The sequence below is a fragment of the Coloeus monedula genome (genome assembly GCF_965178545.1).
Source record: "Coloeus monedula genome assembly, chromosome: 30".
Classification (NCBI taxonomy): Eukaryota; Metazoa; Chordata; class Aves; order Passeriformes; family Corvidae; genus Coloeus; species Coloeus monedula.
Genome location: NC_138810.1, coordinates 1,127,402 through 1,146,129, shown reverse-complemented (window position 1 = coordinate 1,146,129; position 18,728 = coordinate 1,127,402). Strand labels below are relative to the sequence as shown.

At 52.8% G+C, this 18,728-nt stretch overlaps 2 protein-coding genes across 2 annotated transcripts; both read right to left on the bottom strand.

Annotated features, from left to right (window-relative positions):
• Nucleotides 1–1,957: 1,957 nt before the first annotated feature.
• Nucleotides 1,958–6,309, bottom strand: LOC309583462 (keratin, type II cytoskeletal cochleal-like; the record flags this gene model as incomplete). Its single annotated transcript, XM_082299158.1, has 9 exons — nt 1,958–2,301; nt 2,410–2,444; nt 2,832–3,052; nt 3,302–3,427; nt 3,902–4,066; nt 4,192–4,287; nt 4,593–4,653; nt 4,847–5,061; nt 5,683–6,309. The coding sequence occupies 9 exons, from the start codon at nt 6,307–6,309 to the stop codon at nt 1,958–1,960; spliced, it is 1,890 nt and encodes a 629-aa protein (XP_082155284.1).
• Nucleotides 6,310–11,222: 4,913 nt separating this feature from the next.
• LOC309583379 (keratin, type II cytoskeletal 4-like) lies at nt 11,223–16,075 on the bottom strand (the record flags this gene model as incomplete). The annotated part of the gene is made up of 9 exons (XM_082299039.1): nt 11,223–11,497; nt 11,599–11,633; nt 11,827–12,047; nt 12,412–12,537; nt 12,758–12,922; nt 13,015–13,110; nt 13,505–13,565; nt 14,618–14,835; nt 15,557–16,075. 9 exons carry the CDS (start codon nt 16,073–16,075, stop codon nt 11,223–11,225), a joined length of 1,716 nt encoding a protein of 571 aa, XP_082155165.1.
• Between the last annotated feature and the right edge of the window lie 2,653 nt (nt 16,076–18,728).

Genomic DNA, 18,728 nt, shown 5'->3' with positions numbered 1-18,728 from the left:
AGCTTCGCATCTGACCCAGCCAAGAGCTTCCGTCATGGATCTCACACAGAGGAGGTGTTGCAACAACTCCTCACAATGGTGCTACAAAGCTGTGTTCTGGATTTTAAAGGTGAGAAGAAACACTCAAAATTAAGCACCGAAACAAGTGATTAAGCACCAAAACAGGTGACTCTTGCCCCAAGCCAAACCTCAAAGTGCTCCTAGCACAACACCAGCTTTACACAGGCATTGCTTACTCAGCATCTTTATTTGGGCCAAACCCAGCCATGTTCCCCAATCCTGGCACCCTCCTGCTGGGCTTCCAACAGGAGAATTCTCACTGCCAAGAAGCCTGTTGCCTTTCCTGGACCTCTTCTTCAGTCTGCAGCTTCCTGGCCCACTCTGGGAACATCAGCAACTCCCAGAGGCTGTTGTGGGACTCCTGAACCACCACTGACAGTGTTTTCTGCCTCTTTGATCTCTCCGGGTGGTGGAGGAACCACAGCACAACTCAGATCAAACACTCCAGACTCCCCTCCCAAACCCCCTCCTGAGCTCCTCCAAATCTCTCCCCCCTGCTCTTGGAGCAGGGATGAGCCACTGGGGAATTAATCGGCCTCTCAGGGAGAGGATGGTACCTGAGCTCACAGCTGGGGATGAATCACACCTTCCCAGCCCATCACGTTCCCACGGCTGGAATCATGGCTCATCCCAGGGCAGATGAGTTTGTGGCTGACTGCAGCCAGCTGCAGGTGTTTGGCCAACATCCTGATCCCTATTCACCTGCCCTCCCACCACAGCCCACAGCAACACTGGTGCCATCTCCTTCCCCTAACACAGGTCAAAGTCTCCTGCACCTGGAGATGATCCAAAAGGAACCTCAGAAGCAGCAACATAATTGCATTGGCTGGTCCAAGGGGTGGGACACCTCCCGACTAGTGGAAGGTGTCCCTGTTCATGACAAGGGGTTGGAATGGGATGATCCTTAAGGTCCCTTTCAACCCAAACCATTCCATTATTCAGTGATTCCAGGTCTCCAGCCTGGGCTCTTATTTCTCATTGTTTGGCTGGAGGATCCAGGCCCCCACCATTGTGGATATAGGCTTGTGCCTCCAGGTGAGAGTCAAGAGCATCTTCTGAGCTGGGGCACCTGCCCTGATCCATCCCCACCCTGATCTGTTCCCTCAAAACACAGGGACGGGCAGAAGAACGACATCCCCTCCCACCCTGCCCCGAGCAGCTCCCAAAGCAGCAACACAGCAACATCAGGAATATTCTCTGCAATTTATTGGGAATGGCAACATCCCAAGGAAGGAGGGCAGCCCACAGAGGAGGGGGGGAGGTGGGGACAGGACATCTCAGACTGTGTCATGGGAGCCAGGCACTGAAGGGCAATTTTGTTCTCCTTAGGAATAGTCCAGATGTGTTTGAGGTGTCCCAGATGTCACCGAGAGCAGGGACAAGTGGAGAGGAAGCTGGAGCGCCAGGGAAGCTCCTGTTGGCAGCACTCCTGGGGCTGCCAAGTGAGCAAAGCTGCCCAGAAGCTCCACCCTGGGCCAGCTCATCCCTCTGGCCACCTGCTGAGATGCCCCCTCCCCAGGGGACGAGTCCCGCTTGCCCCACACCCACCCTGACCCCAAAGGCCTTCAAAGGGAATAATGGGAAGGACACACAGAGAAGCATCCCAGGGACACAGAACAGGAGGAGCGAGGAGGAAAGAGGGGTTTTATACACGTTTGCCACAAGAAATGTACAACACAGCGAGGAAGGCAGAGCGGCCCCTCCTGCCAGGCAGCTACCGGTGCCAGGACACCCACGGCATCGCCACCAAACCCCCAGGTGGGACCAGGAGCTGGGACGAGTTGGGTGGGAGGAACACAGTTCATCCCATTGCAGGACACCGGAGCTGGGCTTCGGGAGGCTGGGCTGCTGCCGGGAGGAGAGAGGAGATGCTTCTTTCCTTGTCAACCTTCGGGGCTCAGAATCTCACTCCCGAAGATTTGACCGAGGTGGTGGTGACGCATCTCCGCACGGAGGACGATCCCCCGCCAGAGCCACACATCCTTCCGCTTCCAGAGGAGAAGCCCCCAGTGTACATTCCTCCCCCCATCCCGCAGCTGCCGCCCATGCTGCCTCCTCCAAAGCTGCTGCCTCCTCCGCAGATGCCTCCTCCTCCCATTCCTCCTCCCATGCCGCTGCCGCCTCCAAATCCTCCTCCCATTCCGCAGCTGCCGCCTCCGAATCCTCCTCCCATGCCGCTGCCTCCGAATCCTCCTCCCATGCTTCCTCTGCCTCCAGAGATAGTGGTTCTGCCCACCACAGCTGGAAGAGAAGCACACGTTATGTTCCCATTTTGCCCAGTCTCAGGCTCTGTCTCTGAAAAAACAGAGTCTTATGCTACTTCTGAAGGGCCCCGAGGCCGATACTTACAGACGTTGACATTGGACATGCCGTCGTTGCACAGCCTGGGAAGGAAATTGGACATTTTAATTACCCAATAAAATAGTGGTTGTAAAAACTTTAAACTGTGTTTACACTGTCAAATCATTTTCCTGGTTCACCCTCCTAAGCCACTTTGGAAAAAATTGGAGGAGGGGAGGGGTTGGCAATTCCTCTCTACAATGAGGTTTCTCCAGATTTGAGGTTCATTAAAAACTCAGCAGTGACAGCGATGGGGCAGCAGCTCTGCCGCCTCTAGGGAGCCAGTTTTGGGTCCTGACCCCCAGAATATTCCACACAGCATCAATCTCAAGGTCCGCCCCGTTAGCCCAAAGAATTGGTTTGGGATTACAGTCAATATTGGGGGTGTCCGGTGTAGATTACAACACCCAATGAGAGCTCAGGTGTTTTACCTGTTCTCTTCTCCCTCCAGCAGCTTCCTGTACATGGCAATCTCAACGTCCAGCGCAATCTTGACATTCAGCAGCTCCTGGTACTCCTTCAGCAGGCGAGCCAGCTCCTCCTTGTCCTTCTGCAGGGCACTCTCCAGTTCCTCCAACTTCAACCTGGCATCTTTGAGGGCCATCTCCCCCCTCTCCTCAGCCTCAGCAATGGCTGCCTGCAGCTGCTGGTTCTGGGGAGCACAACAGGAGCTTTCTCAGACCTCATCTTGTCCCTGATGATCAGTCCTCAGAGCCCCAAGAGGAGAAATCAGGAGGAAAATAAACATCTGCATGAAATGAACTTGGGGTGATGGAAGGTTTCTGCCCCACTCATGGTCATTTGTGATCCAACTTGCTGCCATCTTCTCCTGACACACCAACCAGCCCCTTCCTTTCTTCATGTCCTTGATCTCATCCCCGACACACCAACCAACCCCTACCTGCTTCTTCACATTCTCAATCTCAGCCCGCAGCCTCTGAATGTTCCTCGTCAGCTCCTGGATCTCAATCTTGGTGTTCCGGAGGTTGTCCCCGTGCCGGCCGGCCGTGCTCTGGAGCTGCTCGTACTGATGGCACCAAGACAGAACGACCCATCACTAACACATTCCTGGTGCCTCAAGGAGGTTTGTCCCCAGTTTCAAGGCTCAGGTGATGCTATGAGGACCCACTGCGCTGCCGGTGGATGCCCAGCTCAATGTTCAGTGTGATTCTGGGACTCAGTCATGGGGTTTGAGCTTTGAAATGGATCTTGGTGACACTAAAAAGAATCTCTTGGCTTCTGAAAAGCCACTTTGGGCTGAATTTTCTCTTTAAAGTGCATTTTGGGCCATTTTTATTGAGAGGTTAGTGCCATGCACCTCAATGAACTTGGGACGTATTGGGAACAGTGAGTCAGATACCTCAAAAGCAGCTCAATCCCTCTGGAACTTCCTTGCCCCACGAGCTCCAGCCCCGTTAGCTTGAAGAGGTGTCTCACCCAACCATAAATTATTGTAAATCACCAAGCCACACCCAGGAGCCTTGACTGCTTCCCAACTCACCTGGCTCTGGTACCAGGCCTCAGCCTCGGCCCGGCTGCTCTGGGCAATCTGCTCATACTGGCGCCGGACCTCCTCGATGATGCTGTCCAGGTCCAGGTGCCGGTTGTTGTCCATGGACACCACCACAGACAGGTCCCGGCTGATCGTCTGCATCTGAGACAGCTCCTGCAACCAAGACATGAGTCAGAGGCACCATCTCAAGCCTACATCCACCTGCACACCCTGGCCAACCTCAACGTTTGGCCTCCTCATTGCAATTCCAGCCTCCCTGGAGAAGGGAGAGCTCCTACCTCCTCATAGATGCACCTCAGGAAGTTGATTTCGTCTGTCAGAGCTCCCACCTTGGCTTCCAGCTCAACTTTGGTCATGTAGGCACTGTCCACATCCTAAAGGAAAGATCCCACAGAAAATAGTTTTGTTTCCTCTTGGGAATCCTTCAGGCTTGTGGGAATCACTGTCCGTGCTGAGGGTTTGGTGTTATTCACTGGGACATCATTATGTTTATATATAATTCTATAACCATAAATATAAATAATTAAAAATAGATAATGTCGTGGTTTCATTCAATTATGCAAATTGAATATAAGGGATTCCAGATATCAGCTGGGAGATCTTAAAAACTCCACAGTTCCCATTCAAGCACAGGTAAAGCCAGATACTGAGGGATTGTTTTGTGGTGCTTGTGACTCACCTTCTTCAGCACCACGAACTCGTTCTCAGCTGTTGTGCGCCGGTTGATCTCTTCCTCATACCTATGGAGAGGAAAAGTACAAACTGAGATCATGGATTTTCCTGCCTAGAGCCATGAGAAACAAACGAAAAGGGAAAAAACACTAAATTAAAATATTTAGGCTGAAAAACTATCTCCACCATCAAAATAAAAAGCAGTTGGGGGAAATTAAAGTGACAAAAAGGCTGCTTGAGCTGCTCCTGGCTCCAACTCACTTGGTTTTGTAATCCTCGACGTACTGCTGCATGTTCTGCAGCTCTGACTCCAGCTGCCCCCGCTGCGCCAGGATTGAGTCCAGCTGCCTCCGCAGGTTCTGAATGTAATTCTCAAAGATCACATCCAGGTTCTTCCTTGGCCCCGACGGCCCTTGCTGCTGGAGCAGCTCCCACTTGGTGGAGAGCACCTTGTTCTGCTGCTCCAGGAATCGGACCTACAGCCAAGACACGGAGGACCCACCATCACATGGGAACAGCTCCCACCAACACATCTCTTGCATCACTCAGAAGGATTTGCATGGTGATGAGAGAACCAATTAACTCTGGGGTTTTTTAATTTCTGTTGGTGCCTAAGCTGCAAAATTGGGGAAAAAAAGAAATTTCTAATAATTGTCTACTCAAAGGAGCTTTTACGCATTGCCCTTCCTCCGAGTCTATCCCCACTGCAGACAGTGTGGAAATCTGATCTCTAGCCTAGATTTAAAAGCCTGGAGATTTGAAAACAAAGAGAAAAATGTATAAATTAATACTTAAATGGGAAGTTGTTTGGGCAGAGTAGTGGAGGAGGGAGAATCTGTGCCCAAAACCTGCGGAGGTTGGAGGTGCTGAACCTGCTTGCAAGAGTAACCTCAGAGTAGAGCTTGGTGCAACAGGGAAGATGAAAGCCCTGGAGACATTGCTTTGATCTGCTGTGGAGGAGAGATTCCCATCTCTTCCCTTAATGAAAAGGCTCTGCTCAAGCTTCTCTGCCTGCTGGGATTCAGCTCCAAAAGGACGTTTCTGCACAGCTGGGAAGTTCCTCCTAATTTTGACCTTAATCAGGCACAATCTCTCACCTTGTCGATGAAGGAGGCAAACTGGTTGTTCAGGGTTTTGATCTGCTCCTTCTCCTGGTTTTTAACTTGCTGGATCTGGGGATCGATCTCGACATGGACCGGACGCAGGAGGGTTGTGTCGATCTGCACTGGCTGGATCCCGGGGCCGCCTCTCCCAGGGCCACCCATGCCAAAGCCTGGGCCACCAAAGCCACCCATTCCTCCACCACCCATCCCGCCACCAAAGCCACCCATTCCTCCACTGAAGCCACCCATTCCTCCTCCACCACCCATTCCACCTCCACCCATCCCTCCAAAGCCACACATTCCTCCTCCTCCTCCACCCATTCCACCCCCAAAGCTGCCGAGGCCCCCGTAGCTCCCGCCAAAGCCGCCCATCCTGCCCCCGTACCCGCCACCGTAACACCCGCCCATGGACATCCTGGTGCTGCCCCCCATGTTGTGGAGGCTCCGGCTGCCGAAGCCCCCGCACCGTCCTCCGCCTACGAATCCTCTGGACACTGAGTACGAGCTGTAGCCGCTCCTGCTCCGACTGCCGCCTCCAAAGCCGCCACCGATTGCAGAGCAGGAGCTGAAGCCCCTTCTGCTGCCCCCTCCGAAGCTCCTGCAGACAGACTGACGAGACATGGCTGGTTATCCTCAAAAGAGCCAAGAATGGAGAAGCTGAGAAGCTCGGCGGGGTTGTGGTGAAGAGGTGGGTGGAAGAAGGGAAGTCAGTCCCTCTGGCTGGAGGGCAGCAGATGCTCCCTTTTATGTATTTTTGGAGGTGGGATGGGTCTGCATGGGCGTGAAGGAGGAGACAGCTCCTGTCTTCATCAGCGTGGCGTGGCTAAAGATTTCCATCTCAAATTTGCCAAACATTGACCCTACCCAGAAACACACCCTCTAATACAGGAGAAAAGGCAAAAAAGATCCAACTGGGGCTCCCAGCACTCCATGACTAAGGAATACTACACCTTGTGGAGCAGCAAGAGCCTCCCTAGGATACACCAGGCATTTTTTTCCGCCTTTCATCCGCTGGGGTTGTTTCCCTGCTCGTGTTTATCTTTAAATCTCTCACTCCAAAGCCCCATTGCAGGCAGGTACTGTGGCTCATGCCAAGTTGTAGCCCAGCTTTCACAATTCACAAAACACACCTGAGTTACACCCTCAGCCTTCTTTTTACTTGGAAAATTGCCTTTGGCTCCGAGAATTGAGTTTCTCAATCTACAGACAGGGTTCAGCAAATTGCAGTTTGATGAGGCTCTGCACCTTTTTGATAAATAAAACCTCACCAGTGACGAGATGCCAGTGCTGGCACTGGAAATTCATTTATTGTTGGACTGAAGCATGTCCCACTGTCTTCACGCCAAGATAATCTCAGCACTGGTGAGGAAATACCCCATCTGGGAAACCTGTGTAGGATTTTCTGAAGGCTTCAGGACCATAGAGGCACCAGGCACAGCTGCCGTGGTGGGATGTGCGGGCAGACAGAGGGACAGCCCCGGGAATGCAGTGAGAGGAGGGATCCCAAACCTTGCTGCCCACATCATGCGCCCTGGAACAATTTAAATGCAATTAATAGAGCTCAACTCATTTGTAGAGATGTGGAAATGAGGAGAGCACAGGGCTTGGAGGAATCACCACTTTTTTCAGTTGTTTCGCTTATTTTGGTGTTTATATGCAAATATATCTTTGGCAGATGTAGATTTTAGAAAGGCAGGAGTTTGTCAGAATCCTCCAGTTCCAATCCCAGGCTGAGGATGGATTCAGACTTTGATCTGTCACAGAATTCCAGAATGGCTTGGGTTAGAAAGGACCTTAAAGCCCATCTCGTTCCACCCCTGCCATGGGCACGGACACCTTCCACTATCCCAGGTGGCTCCGAGCCCCTGTCCCACCTGGCCTTGGACACTTCCAGGGACTGGGCATGCACCACCCTTCACAGAATCATGAATGATTTGGGTTGACTCTGTAAGTCATTTAATCCAAAAATCATCACAGATCCACCCTTTTGCCTTGCTTATCAAATAACAGTTAGTCTTATTTTCTATTTTTTTTAGAGAGAAACTCAATTTTTTTATTGCTTTTCAACACTTTAAAGCCACCTAGGACATAGGGAAGTCCAAACCCACAGTTCTGGAGGCGTCTAACTGTGCTGGCAGCCAGCTGGTGCAGGTCTCGGAATTCCCACAGGACGCACATTAATTAAGAGCTTCTGGAAAATCCACACCAGCAACTTCTGGTATCGTCAGATATTTAAATACCTCTAAAAATATTGCCCAGACACCCTTTTCCAAAAGTGCCTTGGGACCCGGACATGCAGCTCAACTGGCATTTCCACTGGAAAACATGACATTCCCTGTGTTTATCCCACCTCCTGGACCTGTGTGGATCTGGGAGGACTCAAGAGGTGGATTGGGGCAGTAGATAAGGCTAAGAAAAATCACAGGATCACAGAATTATTAAGACTAAAAAAGACCTTCAAGGTCATCAAGTCCTAGTTTTGAAAAAATAAATATATATAATATCAAAACATCACTGTGGGAGCAAAGGAATGCGGGGGTTGGACAGAGGGATTTTTAGGCAAGAAATCAAAAAATAGAAGAGAAATCAGTACACAGACAAGAAAAATGGGGGCTGAGGCACTGTCCCCCAACAGCCCAGGCAAGACCCACCTCCCTCAGCGTTATCAAACCCCTGGTTGCATTTTCCTGGGGGATTTTTTGTTAGGATTGTTTTCTCCTTCTGTGGGCGGGATGACACGATCCGAAAGTTCTCCCGTTCCCAGGGGAAGAGAGTTCCCGAGTCAGCAAACGGTGGAGCCCCAAGCGCCCGCGGAGAGATAACGCAGGGCGGTGAGTCATGGCCACGGCTCAGCCAAGCTTAGGAAATTGAGCTGGGATTTGGGTATCGACATCACCTCTCAGTTCAAACAGGATGGGCAGAAGTGAAATGGTTTGGGTGGAAAGGAGTGGAAAGATCATCCCATCCCACCCCTGCCATGGGCAGAGACACCTCCCTCTATCCCAGGCTGCTCCAAGCCTTGTCCAACCTGGCCTTGGGCCCTTTTAGGGATGGGGCAGCCACAGCTGCTCTGGGAAATCCATTCCAGGGCCTGCCCACCCTCACGGGGAGGAATTCCTTCCTGATAGCCCATCTAATCCTGCCCTCTTCCAGCTGGAAACCATCACCCCTTGTCCCATCATTTCAGACCCTTTCCTAGTCCCTCTACAGTTCTCCTGGAGCCCCCAGGGAAGGAAAATGACCTTTAGAGGTCACTTCCCACCCGAACTGTTCCATGATGCTGTAAAAATAAACAGGCCTTGAATAACTGAGAGGAAACCATGAAACCACAGAATCATGGAACAGTTTGGGCTGGAAGGGACCTTAAAGCTCATCTTGGTCCATCCCCTGCCCTGGGCAGGGACAAACCCTGATGAATCCAATCCTATTTTCAGACCACGGAAAATGTTTTCTCTCCTTCAGCAAAAAGCAGGAATTATGTCACCTCTGTGTCCGGCCTGGGAGAATTTTCCCCTAACTGCTGGTGCATCCCAGGAACAAAAGGGGAGGGATTTGGGTGTATGTTTGTTTTAATGATGGCCTTTGTGCTCCTGGAGAAGCCCTTTGTCTCTCCTTAGGCAGGAGTTCCCACCAGAATCCAGTTTGGATTGGGGTGACTCTGAGGGATTGGGGTGATGCCAAGGGAGGTCAATGCCTTTTCGTTCAACACCACTTCAGGTCACTTTTACAACTCCCCGAATGTTTAACCATCGCCCAAACTGTGTCCCCACCCAAGCAGTGACAAGCCCATGCTGGCAGCATTGTGACATTCCACTGTGGCATTCCGCCTGTCGCTGCTGGTACTGGGTGTCTTCAGCCTTTACCAGCTCAGAACGGAACATGGGAGAAACGGGATGAGTCACCCCAAGCACAGTCTGTGGTTGGCCAGGGATTTGATTCAAGGTCTCCTGAGCAAGAGGTCAAACCACAGCAGGAGTTTGGGCATCAAAATGTATTGAAATACTCTGCTTTTGGGGACAGGTGGGGTCTGATGGAGCGGGGGGGGGAAGGTTTTGCTCTTCCAACGGTCTCAGTTACCATTTGGAGATCCCTTAAGAGCAATCCATGGGTCCCTGGTGAGTCCAGACAGCAGGAAAAACTGCTGGATACTGAGGAATTAGCTCCAAATTATTTGGAGGGGTGATGACCACCTTTCCTTCTCCCACACCAACCATGGTAGGATGCTCCTAAAGCACTTGGAGTTGTGCAAAGAGTGACCTGGGAGCTCCAGCTGTGGCACCGCCATCCTGGGGCCACCTCGGAAGACAGGGTGGGCAGTCGTGTGGTCAGGGACGGTGGCCAGGGAGAGGTGGGATAGCTGGGGGACAGCCCAAATTGGCTAACTCCAGCATGGAAAGGGCTTAGGAGGAGAAGGAGGAAAGGAAGAGTCTGCTAAAATCCACGAAGTCTGCTCAGATCTGGTGGGGACCATGGGGGGACAACAGTCTCTGCCACATCCAGAGATCCCTCAGGACAGAGAGGAGGATCCAGGTCTGCCTCTTTCTCTCTGCCAGGAGCGGGCTCATTGCCAGGGCTGTCACCAAGACTCCCCTGACTGTGTCACTGTCACTGCACCCAAAGTTCCAACAATCTCCCCGGTGAGACCCTCCTCATTCCTGCCAAACTCACAAACCCCCCACATTTTTGGAGACAGAGAGAAGTGAGAGGAGCCCCAGTTGCACCTTCACCCGAGTTCCTTTAAATTCAGACTTGAAAGGGCAAGAGAAAGTCAGGAAACATTTTCAGATCTCATCAGAGACAAGACTTGTCACAACACGAAACTCTTTGGTCAGGGAGAAAACCACACCAGGTTTCTGCCTCTCTTGTTTATTGGGGGATGGCACATGCCAAGGAGAAAGGCTTAAGCAAACACACACGATTGTTCCCATGGTCCCGAGCGAAAGGTGAACCCTAAGTAAAAATAAACATTTTACAACAGCACGAGTGAAACTCGGGGGGAAAAAGCAAATTAAGTCAGTTGGGTGAGACACATCTTCAGCTGGGCCAAGGCACCGGGAGGAAATTCCCGTTTTAGAGCTCGAGCTGTGGCTGATGCATGGCACTGATTAAACCTGGATCCAGCACAAGAGCTTGAGAAAAGCCGAGGCTTCCCGCCGCACTTGGAGCTGCACTCAGATCCATCCCCGCTCCTGCCTGTGGTCAGGTGCCTCTTGCTTGGAGGGTGCTGCTCCACAGGCTCATCCCAGCCGGGTTTGGGGCTCCCCATGAATGGGCAGGTCCTGCTCCCGAAGGAGACCTGGGCACCCTGGTGTCCAGCAGCTGGAGGGGAGCACGAGGGATTGAGCTGTTCTCAGATGCTCTTGGGAATCTCGGTCCTTAGCAGGTGGGTTTGGCCATGTTTGTCTCCCACCCGCAGTTTGGGTGGTGGTTTAAGGTGCTGTCAGCACCCATCACTCGGTGGTCATTGGGGGGTCATCGCGCAATTCGCTCCCTTTCTCCTCTGGGTGCCGGGGCCAAGGGGGTTGATCCCTTTCCTATGGCCTCCGACTGGTGGAGCTGCTGTTCTTCAGGATGGTGCCAGATCCCCCCACCACCACCGAATTAGATCCCCCACCCAGGGAGCCAAATCCAGCCCCTCCGGAGCCGAATCCACCCCCGGCACCAAATCCGCCCCCTCCCAGGCTGAAGCATAAACCAGCACCGCCCGTGTTGCAGCTGCCTTTCCCGCTTCCAAAGCCAATTCCTCCTCCTCCAAGGCACAATCCGCTGCCGTATCCACCTCCCACGGAGCTGCTGCCGCCCACCACAGCTGCGGAGAGGAACAAAAGGCACCAGGTTACTTCTGATGCCACCGTGAAGTTTGGGAGCACTGATCCCAGCCCGCCACGCTCCCGTGGGAATAGTACTTACAGATGCTGATGGAGCTCTGGCACTCTCCAGACATCCTGCAAGGAAAAGAGATGGAGCATCAGATCCTGCCAGAGCATCTGGAGTGGTCAGGATTGCTCCACTGTCACAGCCACAGGACCATGGTCCGCAGCTTGTGGTAACACCATTAATGTTTTATGAAGATGATGGAACACATTTTTCCCATTGATTGATCAGGATACGTTGGAATTCTCACTATTTCCCACCCACCTGCACTCCTCGCCCTCCAGCAGCTTTCTGTAGGTCGCAATCTCCACATCCAGGGCCAGCTTGACGTTCATGAGCTCCTGGTATTCCCGGAGCTGCCGGGCCAGGTCAGCCTTGGCTTTCTGCAGGGCTGTCTCCAGCTCAGTCAGTTTGTCCCTGGCATCCTTGAGAGCCACCTCCCCGCGCTGCTCCGCGTCCGCGATTGATGTCTGAAGGGTCTCGCACTGGAGGGCAAGACATGGGCAGGATGAATGGGGTGGGGGCAGCGGGTGGGAGATGAAACCATGATCCCAGATCAGAGAAACGTGGAATGGTTTGGGTTGGACAGGACCTTAAAGATGACCTGGAGCATGAGCAGGGACACCTTCCACTGTCCCAGGTTGCTCCAAGCCATGTCCAACCCGGCCTTGGACACTTCCATGGATGGAGCATACATAATTTCTCTGGGCAACCAGAGCAACTCAGGCTCAGCTATTCCCAGGTCCTTCCCATGCCCAGCAATTCCCACCACACTTATATCCCTTCAGGGAAGCTCTAAAGGGCAAGACCAAGAGGTTGTCCTCATTACTCAAAGAACGTAACACCCACCTGCTTCTTCACACTCTCGATCTCAGCTCGGATCCTCTGGATCATGCGGTTGAGCTCTGAGATCTCGGTCTTGGTGTCCTTGAGGCTGTCCCCGTGCTTGCCCGCAGTCGCCTGCAGTTCCTCGTACTGGTGGGATGAAGCAGCAGGAGAACATTGGGTCCATTGTGACCTCACAGTTGCTCCCACACCAGCGCAGGGAAGCCAAGGAGAGCAAGTCTGTGCCAGGTCCGCTCTAGATGGACCAGCACCAGTGACATCCCAGATCTTGCCATGGCCTGAGCTGCCACCAGTAGCTCTCCCACCCCCCTGGACACTGGAGAACCCCAGCAGCGTGTGCCACATTCACCTTGCAGCGGTACCAGGACTCGGCCTCCAGCCGGCTCCGGTTGGCGATCTCCTCGTACTGCGCCTTGACCTCGGCAATGATGCTGTCCAGGTCCAGGTTCCGGTTGTTGTCCATGGAGAGAACCACTGAGGTGTCAGACACAGTCTTCTGCATCTGGGACAGCTCCTGCAGGTGATGCCCAACCCAGATTTAGCCTTTCCAGAGTTTCCTTATGGTGCCACAACCCTCTCCCATCCCGGTGTCCCTGGAGTACTCACCGCCTCATAAAGACACTTGAGGAAGTTGATCTCATCTGACAGAGAATCCAGTTTTCCTTGGAGTTCCACCTTGGCCATGTAGACTCCATCCACGTCCTGCACCAGAGATGGGATGAGAAAACCTGCCCGGCACACACCGGTTAATCTAAAATTTCATGGAATCATGGAATGGTCTGGGTTGGAAGGGACCTTAAATGCAATTCCACCCCCTTCCATGGGCAGGGACACCTTCCACTATCCCAAGGTGCTCCAAGCCCTGTCCAACCTGGTCTTGGAAAATTCCAGGGATGGGGGCAGCCACAGCTGCTCTGGGAAATCCATTCCAGGGCCTCACCCTCCTCATAGGGAAGAACTTCTTCCCAATATCCCATCTATCCCTGCCCTCTGGCAGTGGGAAGCCATTCCCCCTTCTCCTGTCACTCCAGGCTGTTGTCCAAAGTCCCTCTCCAGCTCTCCTGGAGTCCCTTTAGGTTAAAAACAAGGACTTGACCTTCTTCAGGAGCACGAATTCATTCTCAGCTGCTGTCCTTTTGTTGATCTCCTCCTCGTACCTGTGGATGGGAAGGAGGGAGATGGAATCTGGCTGCTTGTTTTGGCTCTGGCTCAGCCTAATGAACATTGTTGGCCTCAGACTCATGAACTCGGCAAAAATAGATCTGCCACAAGGGAGATTTATGGACAGGGAATTGCGCTTCGCCTTTTGGGACAAGCCCTGGCTCCTGCATCTCCAGCGCCTGGGTGAGGAAAGCCTGGAAAGAGGAATTCCGGCTCTGCTAAAGTGAGTCCCGGTGCCTGGGGCCACTCCAAGCTCCTTCCACAAGATCCAAGAACCTCCAGCTCCTCACAGGTGTCATGGAATCTCCTGATTTGGAAGGGACTTACAGGGATCATCAAGTTCAGCTCCTGGCCCTGCACAGGACACCCCAAAATCCCAAACGGACCCAAATTTTTCAGGTTCTCATCTCCAAATATTAAGTCAATTTTCACCCAGCAACCTCTGGTTGATCCCAGGTCTTGTTGATTCCAATGACTCCCAGACTTCCTTTCCCACTCTTTTGTGCAATTCCTCAAGTGGATTCATTTCTCCAGTCTTTGTTCTACTTTTTCCAACTGGACACATTTTGTATTTGTAGACTACAGTAAATTATATATTATAATAAATAACAGCAGGAAAAATTTTCCTTTCCTTTTTTTAGACTCCTGTCAACCTTCCAAAGAAATTCTCAAATCCTGAAGGATATTATGGGAAGGAATCCATGAGGAAATCCACAAGGAAATTAGAGTTGGGTTTAGCAACTGATTAATTAATTAAATTGTAATGTCACTGACTCTTAACTGAGGAAGACAAACAGTGGAGGGTCCTCCTTCAGGGAGAAGCACAATTCCAGCAATATATTGAGAAAGTCTGAGAAAAGCTGAGAAATACCTTGAGAAAGCACCACTTTTCATCCAAACTCACCTTCCCCCAAACATTTTACATTTTCTAACCATTGCAAAAAAAAAAATCAATATTGAAATTAGTATCAATATTTCCATTTTTTTGTCTGCTTGAAGTGAGTTTTTCTCTCTGTTTAGTCACCACCAGGCACCCCAAACAACCTACTTGGTCTTGAAGTCCTCCACCATGTCCTGGAAGCTCTTCAGCTCTGTCTCCAGCTGGTGCTTCTCGCTGGAGAGACAATCCAACTGCTTCCTCAGCCCACTGATGTAGGTCTCAAAGAAAGGGTCCAGGTTCCTGCCCCCCGTTCCTGCACCCCCCTGTTCCTGCAGCAGCTTCCACTTGGTCTCCAGGACTCGGTTCTGCTGCTCCAGGAACCGGACCTGAACAGGTGGGAAAAGTCAGATTCTTCCCTCAAAACCCCATCTTTTTACTGATTTTTCCCCGTGTGTTTTCCATATTTTATTCCCATTTACTGTGGGAAAACTTCCAGTCCTACAGGACAGGTAGGACCACAGTGGATGGGGTGAGTGAGCACAAGGGGGTCACCTCCCCTCCACAATTCTGGAGCCTCTAAATGGGAGAAACACAATGAACTTCATGGGTTTGGCATCTTCTTGTTCAAAATAGCCAAAGAAGTCCCAACATCTTCAAAATATACCAAAACACCCAAAAAGTCCGATTATCTCCTTAAAAATAGCCTAAATCACTGCATATCCCATCTTCTCCTTAAATATAGCCCAAAACACCCCAAATCCCAATGTCTCCTTAAAAATATTCCCCAAAAAATCCCATCTTCTCCTTTAAAATAGCCCAAATGACCCAAAATACGATCTTCTCCTTAAAAGTAGCCCAAATCACCCAAAATCCCACTAAAAATAGCCGCAAACACCCAAAAAATTTCACCTTCTCCTTCAAAATAGCCCAATGTTCCCCTTAAAGTAGCCCATTTTCCCCTTAAAAACAGCCCCAAGCTCCTTCAGTTTATGGTGATTTGGGCAACTCCCAGTTCCAGGTGGCACTGGATGGGCATCTCCCGGTCATTCCCACCCTCCGGAGCCATGGGAAGCCAGGACCCGAGCCCAGGGTGAAGCCCCTCCAAACCTTGTCGATGAAGGAGGCGAATTTATCATTGAGTTTCTTGATCTCCTCCCGCTCCTGCGTCCGAACCTTCTGGATCTCGGGGTCGATCTCCAGGTTGAGGGGGGCCAGCAGGCTCTGGTTGATGGTCACCTCCCGGATGCCGCCCGGGGGGCACACGGGGAAGCCCTGGCTCCCCATCCCACCGTCAAATCCTCCTCCAAAGCCACCAAAGCCACTGCCGAAGCCTCCACCAAAGCTCCCCGCACCATAGCCGCCCCCAAATCCTGCTCCAGCCCCAAAGCCAAAGCCTCCTTGGCCGCTGAAGCCTCTGCAGGCACCACCAGCCCCCCCAAATCCTCCCAGGGAGGTGCTTTTACTGCCCCCCAGGGAATAGAGGCTCCTGCTGCCAAAGCCACCGGCGCCACCGGATCCCCGGCATCCTCCACGGGACACGGAGCCGAATGCGACCTTGTTCTTGCCCCCGAAACACACGGAGCTGGAGCTGAACCCCTTGCCGAGAGCACAGGACTGGCGAGACATGGTGAGGGGTCCCCAAAATTCTGAGCTGAGGCTGGAACTCGGGATGCGAGCGGAGCCGAGCCGTGTGGGAGCAGCGGCTGGGTTCCCCCTTTTTATGGTGCAGGGAGCTGGTTGGTGCCAGGGGAGTGGAGGTGTCATTTTTTTGGGGGGTGTTTCATTCTCTTCATTGTTTTCAGGTTTGAAAGGACGCCCTCCTCACTTTGCCACAACCATGACCTGCCTGCAAACACTCCCCAGAGAGCAAAGAAAAACAAAAGCATTGTTGGTGTTGGAGCCAAACTCCAACTCAAATTCCCTGGGCCGCGGCCTGCTGTCACTCATCACAAAGCCCCATGAACTCTCTGCTGTGTCACACCCTTGGGGGAAACCCTTGTTTCAGCTAAATCTGTCATTTTCGGCCTGACACCAGGGGCTGAGTTCACTGAATTCCAACAAAAACCCAGGCTCCCAGGCACACCCTCAGATGCACTCCACTTCAACCTCCTGCTTCGAGGAGGGGTGAAGTGAGCTGTCCAAACTGTTTCACAACTGGGAGCATTAGCGCTTGGCAGGGCTCTAAAACTAATTTTATGTCAATAAAGATGATTTTAAAACCCTCTTAAATCTTCTGAAAGGGTTTTTAAGTCATTCTGGATCCCTCTGAGTCGGGTTGAGCCGGGCAGGACACGCTGGGATTTGCAGAGACCGAAATATCCCGATATATCTGTGTTGGGCCACTCCCCAGCGGGGTCGAGACCATTCCCTGCCCCACAGGTTTGACAGGGGATCACATCCCTCCTCTGAGGAACCTTCCAGGGATTCTGGGATGTTTTCTGAGGGTCCTTGTTGGCCTGCAGCCCCTCCACAGCGTGCGGTGCTCAGCAGAGCCGCTCCCAGCCTACCCCATTGTAAAAACGACACAATTTAATTGCTTAATTGCTTTTAATTTCTATTTTAATGAGGTGTTGAGCTGTCTCTATTGAGGATCCTGGTTTATCCCACTGTTAAAACAAATAAAAAGCCCCAAAACTTCCCCCCAACCCCACACTGCCAACAAAATCCAGCACTCTGGATTATCCTGTTCGTTGTGAGAGGTTTGTGGAACCAGTTCCAGCTCCAAGACTGTTCACCCCCAGCTTTTTATTTCACTGAAAATATGTAAATCTGGGTCTGGGTGCATGTCCCGGTGTTTCCTCCTGAATCTCGTCAGGGATTCCTGAAGCTCCAGGATTTTCAGCCCCAGGGGGTTTGCAGTGCAGGGAACAGGGAACAGGATGCTCCCCTTGGGCAGTGCTCGTCTTGCACGCCCCAATCCCACCTGGAAACCCTCTCCCGCCCTCCAGGGGCCCCCGGTTTTCCAGCTGGAGAGGGGAAGTGGTTTGAACCCAGGCAAGGAGGTGGCAGCTGCGTCTCCCGACCTTACGCAACCGGCAGATCCGCCCCAAAACCAAATGAACCTGCTGGAGCCCAGGCGGAGAACGTTCCTGCCAGGAGTTCCCAGGGTGGCTCCAGCACCAGCTCCTGGCCCAGCCACTGGCCTGCGGCCAGCCCGGCACTTGCCCAAGCAGCTGCTGGACCAGCAAAGCCCTGCCCCACCCTGCCACCAAGGGGTGGAGACACCTCACTGGGACACGGGGTCAGCTCCCAAATTCCTCCCGAACTCCAAGGTGGAGCATCTCGGAAGCTCCAGCGCTTGCGGGGATCGGAATGCATCAGGAGCAAAGCCGAAGGCCCAAGGTTGGCCACTGTCACCCAACCAGTGTTGGCCACCATAATTCACCCAAGTGCTGGCCACCATCACCCAGCCAATGCTGGGAAACATCACCACCCAACATTGGCCACCGTCACCCAACCAGTGTTGGCCACCATCCCTCACCCACTGTTGGCCACTTTCACCACCCAACACTGGCCACCGTCACTCCCTCAGTGTCGACCACCATCACCCACCTAACATGGAGGGCCAGCCCCCACGCGGTGCTGGCCACCATCACCTACCCAACACTGGGCACCATCCTCTGCTCAGTCTTGGCCACTGTCACGCACCCAACACTGGCCACCATCACCCACCCAAACTTGGCTATCACCACCCATCGAGCACCTCTGCATCCCAGCTCCCCGGTGTGTCCCATGGCAGCAGCGGGGACCTCCAGCACAGGTGCCCAGCACTCCCAACCAGGAAAATGTGCAGCAGAACCAGAGCCCAAACACAGCTGTTTTCACCCCAAAACTGCGCTGGGACTGGCTTCAAGCGGGAAAACCTCAGATCTGGAAACTCTTGGCTGCTCCATTGACAGCCACAGAGCCGGGAAATTGCAGGGCTGGGAGTGGGAATGGTGACGGCTGGAACAAGGTGGGGCCCCGGGAGATCAAAGCAGATGTTGCAGAAGACGGGCGGCACCCTGGGATCGCCAAGAGCCCCGGGCGCCCCGGGATCTGTGGCGGGAGCAGAGCTGGAGCTCATGGCACCCCCGATGCCAGGATTTACGGCCCCCAGGAGCGGGATGGACCCTCGTTACTGTTGTGATGCCAATGGTGCCGCCTCTCCTGCTGTCCCACTGCCCAGGGATGGGACCCCACATCGTGCCCAGCCACAGGGAAAGCTCAGCCCAGCCCGGCCCTGGGAAACAGATCCCAGAGAATGAGGATTAGGGATCATCTGGGATGTAGCCCTTGG